Source organism: Teleopsis dalmanni, chromosome 2 (genome assembly GCF_002237135.1).
Source record: "Teleopsis dalmanni isolate 2A chromosome 2, ASM223713v2, whole genome shotgun sequence".
Classification (NCBI taxonomy): Eukaryota; Metazoa; Arthropoda; class Insecta; order Diptera; family Diopsidae; genus Teleopsis; species Teleopsis dalmanni.
Window position 1 is genome coordinate 45,866,764 of NC_051847.1, and position 17,676 is coordinate 45,884,439.

Here is a 17,676-nt window from a genome sequence, read left to right on the forward strand (position 1 = left end):
TATATCATTAACACTCAGAAAATTTTAAAACCTTTAAACTCTGCAGAAACAGAAAGATTTGTGGCAGTAAGATTTCATTTATGGTTTTCGTAAGTACTATTAAGTATGTAGTAGGTAATCATCAATCAGTTGCAATTGTTCGATTCACACGTGCGTTATTCTTATCTGAGACCATTCTTACACAACAAGGGAAACCCATGTGAAAATTTGAGCCTTCAAGCCATAAATTGTACACGTTAAATGGATTTAAGTAACATTTGTAGTTTTACTTTTGCCAGCATTGCTATTTAAATCCATTTACTTTTCACTGTTGTGCTGTGTGGTATTAGCTTTTGGTACTGTGGCATTAATGGATTGAAGCAAATAAAATGGCAGTGACATATTTTCACGCACTACTCGGTTATGTCAACAAAAGCATGAGCATTGAAACGTGTTGAATGAACATATCAAAAACTAGGTGTGACATACCAATAGCAGTATAACTATATATAGCTGTAGGGATAAGATTTTCATTTGCAGTCACGTCAACTATATACACACATGAACACATGATAAAATGTTATGTTCTTTTATTTGCAGACATTAAAAATACACATGCAACATTTGCAATTTATATGCACTCGCCAGGTGAACACAATAATGGATTTGTTAAAAATCATGTATACATGTAGCTTATGGCAATCAAAAATAATAGCTCAAGAGATTTTACTTGAAAAATATTTTAAAGAAAACAATAGTAAACATGAGAACTTACAAGGGACCACATACGCAAGAAATGACTTGGGAAATTATATATTGGTTTGATTCAACATATCTATGTTCTACATAGATATGTTAGTTCAAATTAACTAAAGAAAGAAGTGTAATAAAGTATTTCGAAATGACAATATTGATCAATATTTTTTCCAAATTAATAAGAATCAGTTGATTTTGTTGCTAAATCAGTATATTCAGTTTGTGAAACCTTGGCTACTTGTTTTGTAAAGTTCTAAGCCTGTCACTTACATACAGTCCAACAAATTATATACGGACTATAAATTAATTAAATAAAAATTCGAATATTTCCTAAGATCACTGATGATAAGTACTCAGCAATACTCGAAACAGCATTGTTTGGTCAGCCAAATTTTAATAAATTAATTAAGTTTTTGTTGTTGTTTCTTCAATAATGTTCGCTTCTTTAAAGATATATACTAATTTAGTAAACTATCTACCGCTCTATAGAGAATTGACTTTAAAGACATAAGATAAATTATATTCTTTGCTATTCGAATCCTTCTACAGATTTTAATAAAATAAAACTAAGTTTTTTTTCAATAAGATACGCAATAAATTTGCAATATGTAACCCTAGATCTATAAATTTAATTTTCGTAGTGATGTCTTTGTGGGTTAAAGACATTGTGTGTATTTATTTGTTTATATAAAGATTTGCTACTAAAAAAATTTAATTTTTTGTGATAATGGTGCTTTAACAAAGACTTTAATGAGTTATACAAAAAGCAGAAAAAAATTGTTATAGAAATTTTCTTTAAACTCATCAAAATTAAATTGCCATTATTCAAACCTACATTATAACTTTTTTATTCATATTTGTATTGTATTATATTTAAAATTTTTATATATTATATATATGTTTAATATGCTTATAGTATCTATATAACTTATTGCCACGCACACAGCTTTTACACTAATATAATTTTCTCTTTTTTTTATATTATTTTATGTACCTTACAGAACAACCCTAAACATTTTAAGATAATACAAGGATGTATACAAAAGTATCTTAGCTTCCTCAGTCTCCTCGTGTTTTTGGTAACTAATTTGAATGATAAAAAAATGTTAACTTTTATAAAATGATATTCTTTCCAAAACAAAATCAAAAAAAAAAAAACAAAATTATGCAAAATGCCAACGTAAGTTTATATTTATGTATAGAATGTGAGTACAACGTGCTTATTTAAGTAAATATGAGCGGAATGAATACATCTTGTGGCATTTAAATTATTCAAAAGAACCACCAATGTTGTTAACTTTATAGCTACTTGACCCTTTTTCATTTAAAATGACAGCATGAAAATCAACAGCAACAAGGATAATAACGTAACAAAGAAAGCAACTAAAGGAAACAATATGGGTGTAGCAAGGACTTGTATTTTGTAAACATTTTCAATTTTATACTCGCAAGAGCAACAAATACAACAGCAACAGTTTTATTTAAATACAACAAAAAAAAAAAAAATTATAACACCAAGCTATCATGTTTGTAAAAAAAAGTATATAAGATAATTAAATTAATGTCTGGGTTTTATGGTTAAAGGATTTGACGCCATTAGACTCGAGCAATTATTTAAAGTAAGATTTTTACATGAAAATAATATAATTTGCTATGTTAAAACTTTTAATTATATTAAAAATTAAATTATTATAATATTCTGTTATTAAGTAAAAAATAAAAAAATAATCATTATGCAGCATAAAAGCGATAGATAATTATAACTGTTAAAAAATAATTTTAATTGCTGCCAACAGCAAATATCCTTGAGCTAAAACTTAATAACTTATAATGTTGTATTGAACACGTTTTAATTTAATAATTTTCATTAAGACTGTAAGTGTATTTTATAGTTTGAATTCCTGTATCCGTGCTAGACGGTTAAGTTTGTTCAGCTTTAATACAACCCATTGCTTTTCATTGCAGCTATGAAAAAAACTACTAAAAATGACAGCTATGAAATTGGTTTACTATGTCCTGAAATATAAACGAAGGTATCAAATTGCTATAAGTGCTATGTCAACAAAAAGCACCTGTTTTTTATGACTTATCATAAAATTCAAATCAATTTGGCAGAAAAAAATATCGAATATGTTTGTTTTATTCGACATGAAGTTTACTTAAAAAAATCAGCAAAAAATTGATATCGTAAATGATGAATAAGGTATGGTACGCATTATGTCTCAGTATGTAATGGTTGGTTGGTTTAAGTGACGACAGGGCTACCTTTTCTACACAAATAACATATAGGCACAGTATGTCATATATGAAATATAAATTTTTTTGTGTTTGAGCGGAACAAATATGAACAATTAGTAGCTCTTACTTTGATTTTCCAGTCCTTGTCTGGGAATGTTACAATAGATGCCATCAAAATGTATCAGATCTGAAATTTACTTCTTGCAGTTTTCTCAATTTTTCATACCTAGCAAAAATGAAACCAATTTATGTTGGTTTATTTTTGTGATTTGCAAACAGTAAAATTGAATAACTGGTAGAACGCATTTTTGTTACCCCAGTTTATGCTATAGTAACAAAATTGGTTATTTCCATTTGTTTGGTAATAAAATAGGCAGAACGTACTGCCAACAAAATTGCCAACACCTGCAGCAATTTATGTTTAATATTTCTTTAGCAAAAATAAAATATATATGAATACGTGCCTATTGAAGTATTTTATATTGAATAAAATATTATCCCTTACGTAGCATTTGGAAATAATCCTTTTCGTGTAGTTGTTAAGCCAAATACATGGGGTTTTATTATACTAAAAGAATAATAGGTAAATTTTTAGGTACTAAGAAGTACATATACAAGGTTGTATAAAAAAGGTACCTTGAATATTTTGAGTACAAATTAGTTGATACTTTAGTAATATAATCAGTCATTTGTACGTAGACATCAATCAAAATAAATTATTAAAATTAAATATTTTTTTTATAAAAGGTTCTTTTTATATTGCTGTTCTTTGCTAATATAAAACATATACTTTTAATTTTTAATATTTTAAAAAAGGAGTCATCAAAACTTATTATTTTACACATTTTGTGTGATACACATATCACATATATATAGAAGAGAAATAACGAAATCATCTTAAAACAGGGCTCAGAAGTATGACATACTGATGGGTCCAAAATGGAAGATGGCACGGCAGGAGCAGGAATTATAGTACGAAAATTACGCAAAACAATCGCAATGAGAAAAATCCGTTTTCAATATTCAGGCAAAGGTCCATGCCTTAGGACTATTTAGAGCCAAGCAGCTCTAAAATTTTAAGCAAACTCCTCAATCCAATCAAAGTTGGTCTGGGAAAGCTTTCAACTTTTCTATACTATAGTATCGAGGAACTATGTTACTCTTAGGTGGGTATGTGGTTATGAAGAGCATGAGGGCAATGAAATAGCAGACTCTATAGCAAAGAAGGGTGCATGCATGTTCTCTTTTCAATAGTCCAGTCTTCTTAAAGTCTATTTGAACACTGGCATGCAGCATAATAATACGTAAAATAATTTTCATCAATTATTGATAAGGTTTTTTTGTTGGTATGCTTTTTCTTTGCTCTTAAATGAAGCAACAAGACTTTATATATTATTATATTAGACTTAGCAATAAATTTATAATATATTACAATACTTTAAATACTTTATATATAATCCTTTTATTTTTATCGATTATTGTTGATGCATTTTTAATGAAATGCTTCTCCTTGACTTTCAATATTTTTTTTTACTTTCTACCATAAAGCCAGACTCTTTAAAATTCTGTTAATCTTTAAAATTTTTCATAAAGAAAAAATAAATTTAAATATATTTTTAAGGCTCAGTTAGCAATAATATGAAACTTTTTAATACTTTTTTTTTTCTGTTTTTTTTTTTGAATTCATAAAGAAGTGACAACAAACTTTGTTTCAAAAATCCTTGCTGATGCTCATCAAAATCCTGTCAGCGAAGCAGTAGTTGCTTAAGTTTAACAAAAGTTTCCAAATTATTTGTGAAACATTTGCAAAAGAATAACGAAATTGTTTAATTTATAAAATGCGGCAAAAACTTTAAAATTGTAATTTTGTTAAATTATCAATGCATATAAAATTGGATGAAAGTAAAACGATGGTATAAAATTATTTAATTTATTAGAATTTACTTTTTATACTTAAACTTTTGAAAAGTTTTGCGATTGAGTTTAATGAGGTGCCTCAGAAAATGTGTCGAAATGTGAATAAATATGCAACTTTAGCAGTTATTTTAAGACAGCACATGGTTATGAATTTAATTGATTTTCCAAAGCTAAAAATAAATGCCGAAGGGTACTTCATATTGAAGGATAACGTGTTATGCACTCATTAAAATACAAAATTTCAGGTATTAAAATTATTATTAAAATCCTTAAGACAGTTATTGAAAGTTTTAAGCTATTTCAATATGGAATTTGATAATGTTATACAGTAATTTAATAATAATAATTAGAATATAGTAGAATTCGAAGCATCTAGTGAAGCAGAGCAGTGTAGCCATTGTAAATATTTTGTGCTACGACTCGTGGTTGCACCCGACACACCATCGTCTCATATCAGCTTGAATACTACTAAAATCTCCACTGAAAATAGATTAGATTTTTAAATTAGATAAATTAGCTAGTAACAGTCAAATTGGCAGTAAGAAGGTACATTCGGAGTATTGCATTGCTCGGTTATTGACGTCTTGCTTGGTATTGCTTGGTACATTAAAGTTAACAACCTATTAGATATCAAATTAACCTATATATTTATAATTTTAAATAAATTGTCTAATTGATGTATGATATATAGTATTCGATAAAGTTATTTTTAAGAAGTGATACTTATGTGACTGAAGTTTTTTCAGGATAGAGTTTTTCCGATATATATCGATTATGGATGAATGCTATTATATATCAAATAGTTTTCATATCTTGTTTCTACTAATCATCTCCTTAATTTATATCATTTGGTAGATAATACACATCATATTAAATGTCTACGAATATATAATATATATGTGATAAATATACTTATATAAGACAAATATATACAGATAAAAAACTTAACTGTTAACCTACAAATTAGTATAAAATATTCTTTTTACATTGTAATTAAGAAGTAATAACAAAAAAGTTGAAATCTAAATTTTGACTCTATTTTTGTGAAAATTGTGACCCACTTTTTTCTTAATGATATAGTTATTATATAAATATTTTAGTTATTATAATGCTGAAGTATAATGCAAGCAACATTGAGAGAACAAATGTGAATAAATTGTGCTCTTTATTTTAATTTGTTATATATAAGAATTTAAAGGAAATGATGTCAAATGAAAAGTTTATCTCGAATTATGCAAAAAAATTTAGAAGCTTTATATCTATTCTGTATTTCTATGTTCCAAAATGCTTACATTTTTCTAAAAATAAAAAAAAAAATAAAGTAAAAAAACATAATATATAAAAATATTATAAGTAAATTTATATTTATTCATTTATATATCGTTTCAAAACTTTTATCTCCTAGAATTATGTAAAAATGAAGAACGAATAGTTTGTTATTGTACTCACCTTGAAGACCTGACGGCATAAAAAGTTCTCCTTAACTGGTAATAATCTGTGAAAATATTTCAATTTTTAAAGTTTGTCGTATAATGAAAAGTTTAGAAATTGAATTCTTTTATTTTTTTGTAAAATTTTTTTTTTTTGCAAACTTAAACTTACTTTGCCATTTCTGAGAGCTGTAAACGGCCATCCTTGTTAGCATCAAAAACTTGTAACTAAAGGAAAAAATTTAAAAGTTAATCAATTTATGTAGTTGAACAGAAGATAAAATAAATATTTAAAGAAAAAATAAAATATTAAAATCAATATAAAGTTAGAAATATATACAACTTTTCAATAACAAAAAAATTTTTGTTTCAGAAATGATCCATAAAATGATCGTACATAATTTATTAATATAACTGTACTCAGTACATATTATCAGAATCCTCACAAAACACATAGTATATATAGTTATATATTCAGATTCTTTGCTTGTATTGTATGAACAGTTAGCTTGTGGCACGAAAGAAAACCCAACACAGAGGAGCATGTCGGGTTTTCACAAGCTTACTAGCCAACCGAATATAATATATAAACATACATTTAAATACATATATCTATATATGTAATAACATGTTTAAATACATTAAACGGCGCCAAATATGGAGCTCGAAACCACAATTAAGAATCCAACCAATATTAAGAATCTAACGACTGAGCTTACTAGGCTGCAACCCTCGCGCAAACCAATCCGCGCACACAACACAGACCTAACCGCTCGTAATAATGGCGTCTAACATACCATATATAATTAATTTTTTTAACGAAATATTTTAAAGCCAACTTCTTTTTTATCGGAATATTTAAAAATGTTTAACTATATATCAAGAACTGTCTCATAAGCTGATATTGGCTAGTGATACATTATAGAAAAGGATAATGTAGCATAGAATATGGATATTATAGGATATGGGATCTATAGTGTTAGGATATTGACAAATAGAAGTAAAACATCATTTTCATATTTTACTCAAATCAGTTTACAATTTTGATGCAAACTTTTTTTTTGAAAAATTTCTTCGCTGATGAATCTGATTGTTTGAATCTTGAACATTTGAATCTGATCAGGTCATACCAAAATTAGTACTGGACAATTCATAAAAACTAGACATACGAGGAGAAATCGATTCAAATTTTATGGATTTCTGGTTTTAATCGAATTGAAAGTAATGAACAGTTGGACGAACTTATAAGAAAAGAAGCAACAACTTTAATTGTAGGCCAAGAACCTTTTTGTGGTCTGACAAAAACTAATTTTTTTCAATTATTAAATAAGAAAAGAAATGCCTATAAAAGAGTAGAATAATAGACAAGACTTTACTGAAGGATTCTACCAATTCTATCACATTTCAAATCGCTTTAAGAAACCTACAACCTCAGTGTATATAAAGATTATTGGAAGGTTTAGAAAGATTAAGATTAGGAACGGCAATAGTATATTATGCGTTCTATTATTACCTAAACTATGTTTTCATATCGCTTGAAAAAATCTACAACCTAAGTGTATATAAAGATTGTTGACAGATTAAGAAAGATTAAGATTAAGAACTGCAGCAATAGGATATTATAGATTCTATTATCACCAAAATTAAACTACTTTTTCGTTATTTACAATAATAATTTTATATATTTAATTAACCGTGATTACCTCGTTAACGTAAATGTTGTTTCAAAAATCTTTTTAAGTGTAGCAAACAATGAAAGAGAATATAGTAGAATTACTTTTATGCAAACCCCACTTGCACAAATGCCATTTTAAGTGTTCCCCTGTGAAAACAGGTAAAAAGTTTCACAACAGAAGTTTTGTATACAAATTTAACAATATTTTGTAAGCCCATTAAGCCTTGCATACTGGAAAACTTTAAAGAAAGTAGTTCTCTTTTACTACATTTTCTTTTTTTATTTTCCAAGAAAATTTTTTATTTCAAACTAAACGAAACACTAAAGAGGTGATTAAGGTTAATTTACATAAACACAACCCATGTCAAAATTGCCCTAAGAGTTGGAATATCAAAAATATGTTCACGAAAATTTAAAAGTAAAATTTCTACTCCAAAGAGTCTTAGCACATTTGGTCAAGAATGAAATTTAAGTATTTTATATATATTTAACCCTGTAATATGAGCAATTGCCACAGAATAATAATAACAATTTAAATAAAAATAAAAAAGATATTTATACATAGATATTAAATTTGATTAAGTCATTTTATGTTCATTCTAAGACTGTTAACAAAAAAAAAAATTTGAAATATATTGTCTAATATATCCGGTAACATTATTTTAAATTATTTAAAACCTTTTAATCACATCCCATAAGAGAATTGTGTTATATCAAATTTCATGTAGTGAAAAAGACATTGAATAATAAAACATAATTTTTAATTAAAAACAGCATTAAACAAACTCATTTCTTCATAAACAAATAATCATTCCTAAAACATCATGCGAACAAATAAATACACATAATTAAATACATTTGATCCTTTGTGTCAAATACAATATACGAGTATAATTGGGTACTCTTCCTGCCGTTGGGGAGGCTTTCAATTACCCACAACTTATTTCCACTGAATAAAACTCATGCAACTTAATTTTGCTAATTAATGTCGCTTGAAATAAAGCAGTTTTACGGCGATGGCACGTGGGCACATAAATACAAAAACTTTGAAAATAAAAATGTGAAAGCCCCACAGTTTTGCAGCAATTTAATTGCCGAAGTAGTTGAGGTCTCATTTCCCTTTCTGTTATATTATCTTGTACCTGAGTGCTTGACTTTTATGTATCTCACACTCAAAGTCAATGTCAAAAGTTTGTTAAGTACACAGTGAACAATTAAACGTACGTAGAATTATGCATGCTGGGAATTGTGACTTCTGCTTAGTGGAAATTCCTTCACAATTTTTTTATCCATCGTATTTAAAGTCATTCCGAATGCACTTACTGTAAACAATCTCAAATGTTAAGTGTGGTTATGAAAAAAAATCTGTAGGGTTATTCGAAATAAGATTTTGATTTTTTTTTTGGTAAAATTGCGAAGTATATTTTTGAAACATAGAAAAGTTGATATATGGTATTTTTATGTATATGTTTTCCTTTTATTAAATACAATTTATTTAAAAATTTTAAATTCTTTAAAAATAGTGATTAAATCAGAAACTTTATTTTTGTGGATCATAACTCAAAAAATACCAGGTTTTTATTACTACAGTCGGTAGTAATACTTGAACAGTTATCCACACTTTGTTCTTCACAGAAACCCTTCGAGGTAAAAAGAAAGAGAAAAGCAGGATGTAAACTTAATCGCCTAAATGGGTTAGCTAACATCATTCCTCATATGGGTTTCTGAACACAAGAACATCAAAGGGAATGAGAAATCTGACAGTTTAGCCCGTTCTGGTGCTTCCCTGGATTTGTCCCTGGCGGTAGCGGTTTATATTACCTTAGAGACCATTACTTTCTTCTAGTTTCTGCAATTTGCTAATAACAGTTGAAAAGCACTTAAGTCAACTTCCTGATTAACATGACCTACCTATAATAGAAATAGATCCACGGAACTCATCAAAAGAGATCGCGTGAACACTGCAAGGCTTACTACAATTCTTTCTGATCATTGGAAACTGTGCATTCCTTATAATTCTCACTGCAACAGTTGTGGAAACCCACACGAAAAAAGAAATCATAATACATTTCCTCTGTGAATGCCTGGATTTGACGTCCAGAAGATATAGGTTTTTAGGAAGATACTTATATTCATCGGTGAAGATGAAAGACCTATTAAATTATCTAAATTCGGCGAAATGGATTTAGTGTTTATTCTCCTATACTAGGGTTCTTGCGAGGAATGTGGTAGCCAAATGGAGTTATCTAATGGCCTGTCACTGCAGCCAACCAACCAATCCTAATCGCTTTATTATATACAAAACATATTTCAAAGCTGCCACCAAGGTAATTAGAGTCTCATCTATATTCTAAAGTTGACTATGAATAGTTAAAGGGATAATCGTAAAAAAGCTGACTCTGGTTACCTCAACTGCGCACTTATGGCATTTTCGATCTGGGATAAATCTGTGGTGATTTTTTTAAGCGAGATGCACTTTTAGTGCAATTATTATTTTAGATTGGTAAATATGGGGCAAAATGTATAACACCCCAGATTAATTTACAATACTTTAGATATTTTGCCAGAGTAGCAAGATTACACTGAAATTAACAGCTATTTTAGATCATTTGACAGATAAAGTGTGATGTGATTCGACACATAATATGTATTTATGAAAAATATAAATGTCTACTAATACTACTATAATAATGTTAGATTACTCTAAAAATGCTTGACTGGGTAACAAAATTTGACAGATGTAGAGTAAGTCTAAATTGAATGCAAATTTCTCAATTAAAAACGCGATTGCTATGTATTATAAAAGACGATTAGAAACTAAGCTTAAGTTATCTATAATCTATTATCAAGAAAATTTGAGTTCCATCTGTATTCTAGAGATAAAAAGCAACAGATAAGAAAGTTGTAATCGAAGACCCTGTTTTTATATATACACAAATTTTGTCAGTTATATCGAAGAGATTTAGGAAAACAAAGTTTAAGTTACTTAACATATACAATCAACAATATTGAACTTGTATCTATATCTTAGAGAGAATTAGAAACCGAAAAAAGGAAAGTAATCGTAATCAAAGAGACTCTAGTTTCTACATCCGAACACTTATTTTCAGTTATATCGAGACGATTAGAAAAGCAAACCAAAAGTTATTTGTAATATGCTAACAATAAAATTGGAGTTTCATTTGTACTTTACCGAGGATTAGGAAATAGAAATGGATAATATAAACGTAATAAAAGTGATTCTAGTATCCACATCAATAATACAATTGTTATCTGTTTTATTAAGACGATTGAAAACCGAAGCTTAATCAAAAATTGTGTCTGCCTTCAAAGAAATTAAAGTTGAATGTATATTTTAGAGATGAATAGAAACAAATAAGAGGAATGTAATTATAATCAGACTGTTATATCGAAACGAATAAAAACCCAATTTGAAGGCACATTAAATTTGTTGTCTGTTATATCGAGACGATTAAAATCTCAAGCTAAAGCTAACAAAAATTTGTTACTGATAAAATTAGAGTCCCATATATATTCTAAGGGTAGATCCGAAAAAAGAAAGGAAATGTAATTATAAATAAGGAAACTCTAGTTCCCACATTGACATGATTGTCATGAGTCATATAGAGATAATTGGAATGTAAGATAAGATAGGATAAGCATAAATTATCTAAAAGCAACCCAATAAAATTGAAGTAAGAAATAAGAGAGTGAAATAAGAATAGGGAAGGAATAAAATTATTAGCGATATAAACATATCTAAACACATGTTATATATTTTTGGGCGATATTTCTTTTCTACAATAAGCTTTGTTTTGTGTACTTTTATACTTTTTTAAAGGGGTGTGACTATCACTGTCAACACTATCTACTAATCTATGCCTCACTATCATCACCTATCATTATTCTCTCAGTAATAAAGTTGCGACTAATATTTAAAAGACTATAATTTTTCGTATGGTGTTTAAAAGTAAAATGAAAGAACTTTCAAAGGAGTTATAAAACTCAAATTATGAAATCCCAACAATTTCCTTTAAATAAAATTTTATACAATATGCAACTATGTACAACTCTTACGTGCTTATATACATTTTGTGTTTTCCACGGTGTCCTAATTCAAATTTTATTTTTAAAGTTTTGTAATTTAAACTTGTTGGCATCAACGGCTGTTCGTAATATTTTATTTTTTTAGTACTTTTCGTTATGGCAATTATGTAGGAAGTTTCAAAAAGTCATAAAAAATATAATTTTAGTTGTTTGAGGTAGTTTCGAAACAGTGTGAAGTAGAAATACAATACAATCTGACGAGTTTTAAAAATTTGGTATAAAATAATGTGAATGAGTTACATAAATCAACAACAAAAATTTAAAATTAATTGGTCCTTTTAACCTAATTTTTAAAGTACTTTTAATAAAATGTTAACATTCTGCAAATTAAATATATTTTATTGATTTTTTTTGTTAAAGATATTCATAAAAATAAATTTTAATACTATTCTCAAAATCTTAGAAAGCCTGGAAAGTGAAAACTTCTAACATCAGATTGGTTCGCATATATAACTTCTATATCAGAAGAAAAATATGTTGAGCTACTCAACCAAAACAAAAATATATATAGTTTTAAGGTTGAAAAAGATACTAGTAGGATTCACACAGTAATAAAGAAGCAACAACAAACATTTTTTATTTTGTTGAAATTTGGCTGACCAATAAACTTCAATAAATTAATCAAATTTTTGTTGTTGATTTTTCATTGAATTCGATATAACGCTTAAATAGACGGAATAATCAATGACTAATGTCTCATAAGATATATTGAATGACTATGCATAAGTCGTTTGGACCATGTAGTAAGAGTATATTTCGGCTGAGCAATAAAACAAGCTTATGCTATAATCCCAATCGGTAAAATCGGAAGATAATGGTGGTCTCAGAAGAATGATTTGATACAGTATTTACAAATATAAAAAGACTAAAAATATCGGATTGAAAAAATTAGCGTATGATAGAAAACGATTGGAAGCTGTTATTGCTTCAGGATTGTTTTGATAAAAATAATAAAGATTAATTTTTTTAAAAAAAGTGACTTTAGTTAGCGTGGTAATAATAGAACCACTCAAGTATTTTCAGCACTGACTGTAAATTAAATATCTGTTATAAAACAAATGTCAATCATCCTAATGTCTTCTCAAGAAACCTGAATTCATTTTGATTTAATTAAATCATAAATAGAAATTTATATTTTTTAATGTCCTAATATCATTTCCTACTTGTTATCCTTCATTTTGTTTATATAACTTTACAATTAACATTATTTATGGCGAAAATCAAATAATTAGCAAGAAAACTCACATCCAAATCAAATAAGCAGCAAAATTTGTTAACATGTTGGGATATGCTAGTTTAGTATAACACTAAGTTTTGTAATTTTAATCTCATTACATCAAAAATTAATTAACCATTGTAAGGGAATTACACTCAAACGTTTTGGAAAATTTCATTTTGGCATATACTTGGCTCATAACTGCAATTTGTGGTTTATGCACCAGAACATTACGCCATTCCTTCCGCTGCAATGGAAACCACACTGCAAACAAATGCCGTTTGTGAAATGCGGTATAAGTTGCATAATTTGTGGACAAATTTTCAATGTGTATGATATTCGTAATTATATACTACATATATATATAGACAGGGTGTTTCCAAAGTAACATAGATACGGGAGGTAATAACTTTATTCCAGAAAGAGAAAATTCGTGTGGTAGGGATAGGTTAATTTCTAATATAAGTTGAGATACAAAAAAAATCATTTGATAATTGTGGGTTGATATATAAAAAATAAACGAAAAAAAAATTACAAAAATGTTTAAATACTATGTAGGCCGTGTGCGAGTTAGGGTAAATTGAGGTAAAGTAAATTGAAATTTTTTAGGGATTTTTTGCACTGCACTTATGTAAATAATTGTTTATTGCACTTATTTATTATTTTTTGTTAATGTTAATAGTTTTCAAATTTATTTATTTTTTTATTAAACGTTTTACAAAATTTTCACAGTGGTAATTTACCCTGCTTGAAATTCTTACCATGTCCCTTAATTTACTATAATTTATTCGAACTCGCACATGGTCCTATTAATTTTTTTTGAAAATTTGGCGCAATGTTTATATATAAAAGTTAACTTAAACCATAAAAATTTTCGAACTTACTTCAATATAAAATATTTTAGACTTTGAGTTAACAAAAATTTAATGAACTATTTATTTCTAGTGCGGGTTACTTATGACTAGACTTTATTTTGACACCCTGCATGCTGGTTAATATTGAAAATGACCTCTCTCTCTCATTACGAATTTTTCACTTTCTGCACCATTAAATCGCCTTCTCAACTTCTGTCAATTAGTTAGTTAACACCCTGTATGTAAATGGTCATATAAATGCTGTAGTAAGCATCACAAGTACAAATAGAGCTAATCCTTTAATGCACACGTGCGCTTAAACAGTTTTAGATTGTCGCTAAATGCAACGCATTAATTAAAATAAAATCATTTATGAATTAAGAGCAATTGGAAGGATTTAAGTTGTATTTCTATGGCGACAATTTAAATGCAAAATATTTAAAAATTAATTTCACAATATTATTTAATAATTAAATTATAAAAATCACTATCCACTTAATGTTAAAAACATAAACATATTTTTTCCACTTAATTTACTTTTGATGAACACCACAGAATCAGTTTAAAATACATTTTTTGGAAAATATTTTCATAGTAAAATTCATCTGATGTACACGGATATATGCACTCTCATTCACTCACCATTGTGTCAGTGTATTCAATTAATTTATCCTCGGAAACATCATTAATTTTTTTGGCCTCTTTGAGTAAATCGCGTAAAAAGTTTTTCAGTTCATCAGCTTCAATATAGCCAGAGTTGTCGGTATCATATTCACGCCATATCTGCAAAAAGAAAATATTTTAAATATTTTAAACGTAAAAAATAGGTTAATAAAAAGCGAGCTAGTATCGTAGGGGTATATGTCAGATTAAAATATTTATAAAATATGCTTGTGCCTGCTATCGAATTCCGAACAAAACACTGGAATAATGAAGTTGATATGTGTCAGGCTGTAGGTCTACTTATTTATCTTTCATACTCATTCAGTGTCAGCTGCGCGAACATTTCCTCTATTGTTTCGCCATTGAAATGACAGCGGCTTCTTTTCACCATCAGTCAGGGTAGGCAGAAGGCAAAAAGGAAACTAAGTTATGGAAACTGAAGAAATATGGTGGCAAATGAGGCATTGTTTAGGATTCTGCTTTCTTGAAATTTCTTCTTTTTTTTCTTTGTTATTTATTATTTAATGTTTAAAATTTTCTTTTTACGCGAAGCTTTTCCAAGTCATTTACCAAGGAAATTTGTGAAAAATATGTGCACACATTTTCTTTTGTTTCGAAAGGATCAAAAGCCACAAACTTCTTGTTTATCATGGTGTCATATAATTAATAAAACCGAATTTATTTCTATTGTTTTTTTAAATTAAAAACTTGTTGGTTTATTAAATTAGGCACGACTTTAGACGGGTAAAAAATTCAATGTGGTTTTTCATCAAAAAGAAGATTCTATCTACACTCAGAAAAATATACTCTAACCACTTGCAAGTTAAATTGACCTGATCAATTTTGTTAGAAAAATTTTAACTCGTGTAGTAAAGAAGATATGAAAACCAACATGTGGTATGGTTAAATATTTAGACTTGATATATAGATAAAATATGGTTAAATGGTTAAACAGTCCATAAAATGAGGAATATGTATTATTATAACTTAAGGGTAAAATTTAACTAAAGTAAAGTAAATTATTCGAACTCTTCTAACTTTTAAATAGTTTTTTTGTCGTCACTAAACATGTCTTTTTCGGCAACAAAAAATTAACATTAAAATATATTATTTTTAAGGAAACTTAAAATATTGCTTCTTCGAACAAAATAAAGAAAACGAACAGAAAACAACTTTTAAGCTTCAAAATAATTTATTTATGCAAATATTTGCAGAAACATTTAAAATATATATTTAACAAATATAATCAGTGTGAATCTTTAGTTCTTTATTTTTAAGAATTTAAAGGTATATAAAAATTTTTCATTATATGAGCTTCCAATTGAGCTAAGTTTAAAAATTGACAGAGTACGAACTCAACCCTTAGTACTTGCATTCCTAAAATATATTATTTACGCTGATTTTTACGCTGATTAAGGTGCGCTAATTCTGAGCTTCACATTTGGCAGAACCCAAGTTCGATTCCTGGTACTTGCAGTCTCAAAAATAATTATTTACGAATAATTAAATACAAGAATTATTTCTAAGACCACTGATGATGAGTATTTGACAATACTCGAAACAGCTGTATGATCAGCCAAAAATTTTTGTTGTTGTAGTTCATTACTGTTCGAAAAAATCTATTTATGAATAATAAAATAAAAAAAATATTTCGAAGACCGCTTATGAGGGTATTTGGCAATTTTTGAAACAGCTGTATGGTCTGCCAAAAATTCAATTTATTGAAAATAATAATAAATATTTGTACCAGCTGTATGGTCTGCCAAAAATTCAATTTATTAAAAATAATAATAAATTTTTGTTGTTGCAGTTTCACTACTGTTCGATAAAAACCTCTCTATTGAAAGCAATAGTTTATAACAGAAATTTAGATTTTGTCGTAAAAACGGACATTAAAAATCATATTAATATGAATGTATATTATTTAATTCAACTAAAACTGTGTACCTAAGTATCCAACTCTTTTAATTTGGTTCATTCCGAACTGCGACAAATGTAGTTTTTTTTATCACTCCCATAGTGTTTTACAGCACTACTTTTTTTGTTATAACGTGTCATGATTCGAGACTTGAACGATTTATGCAAATTACGTTCTTTGAGGGTTCCAACTATAGTCACTTTTGGTTTTACGCCTATTTATTTATACCGCTGTCATGCTATTACACTTCAATTCAATTCACAACAACTAAACTATACATACTTCTGCACGTTTATAAACAGTGAAATCAGCTGTAAGGCAATAAATGGACATAGAGCTGCCACCTGTTTGAAAGTTAAAGCAAATTGAAATATTTGGCAGTTTCATACATATTTCCTTAAAGATATCAAAACTCAAAAATGTATTAAACTTAATTTGCACATTCTATAGGTTGTATTAATAATTTGTTTAAGACGTTTAAACTAAATATAATAATATAATAATTTATTGATACAGTTTATATTTTATTAAAAATAATTGTGAAATAATAATTGTGGAACAATTATAAAATTATAGTGTTTTTATTTCTATTTAAATTGACCAATTACCCCATTAATAAATTATTATCTAATTTTTTTTGGTCACAAATAAAAGTATTAAATATTTTGTAAATATAAAAATAAAATCGAAATCAATGTTTATTTTTTTAAACATTAAATACTTTAAAAAAGTGATTAAAACTGTCATTATTTTCTATAGGGATTCATATAACCTAGTATAATTACCTTTCTAAAAATGTTTTTGTTACACATCATAACAAATTTTAATTAAATCCAACTTTATGAGCTACTCCCTGTACTATACTTTGACATTTGACTTTTTAAAAAAATATATATACAATATATATTGGAACGTCATATTAG

General features: G+C 27.5%; 1 protein-coding gene across 1 annotated transcript; it reads right to left on the reverse strand.

Moving 5' to 3' along the window:
- Positions 1-6,149: 6,149 nt before the first annotated feature.
- LOC119674452 (calbindin-32-like) lies at positions 6,150-15,486 on the reverse strand. The gene is made up of 5 exons (XM_038085591.1): positions 15,406-15,486; positions 14,815-14,955; positions 6,493-6,548; positions 6,340-6,385; positions 6,150-6,188 (listed from the first exon to the last, which is right to left on the reverse strand). Exons 1-5 carry the CDS (start codon positions 15,484-15,486, stop codon positions 6,150-6,152), a joined length of 363 nt encoding a protein of 120 aa, XP_037941519.1.
- Positions 15,487-17,676: the final 2,190 nt, after the last annotated feature.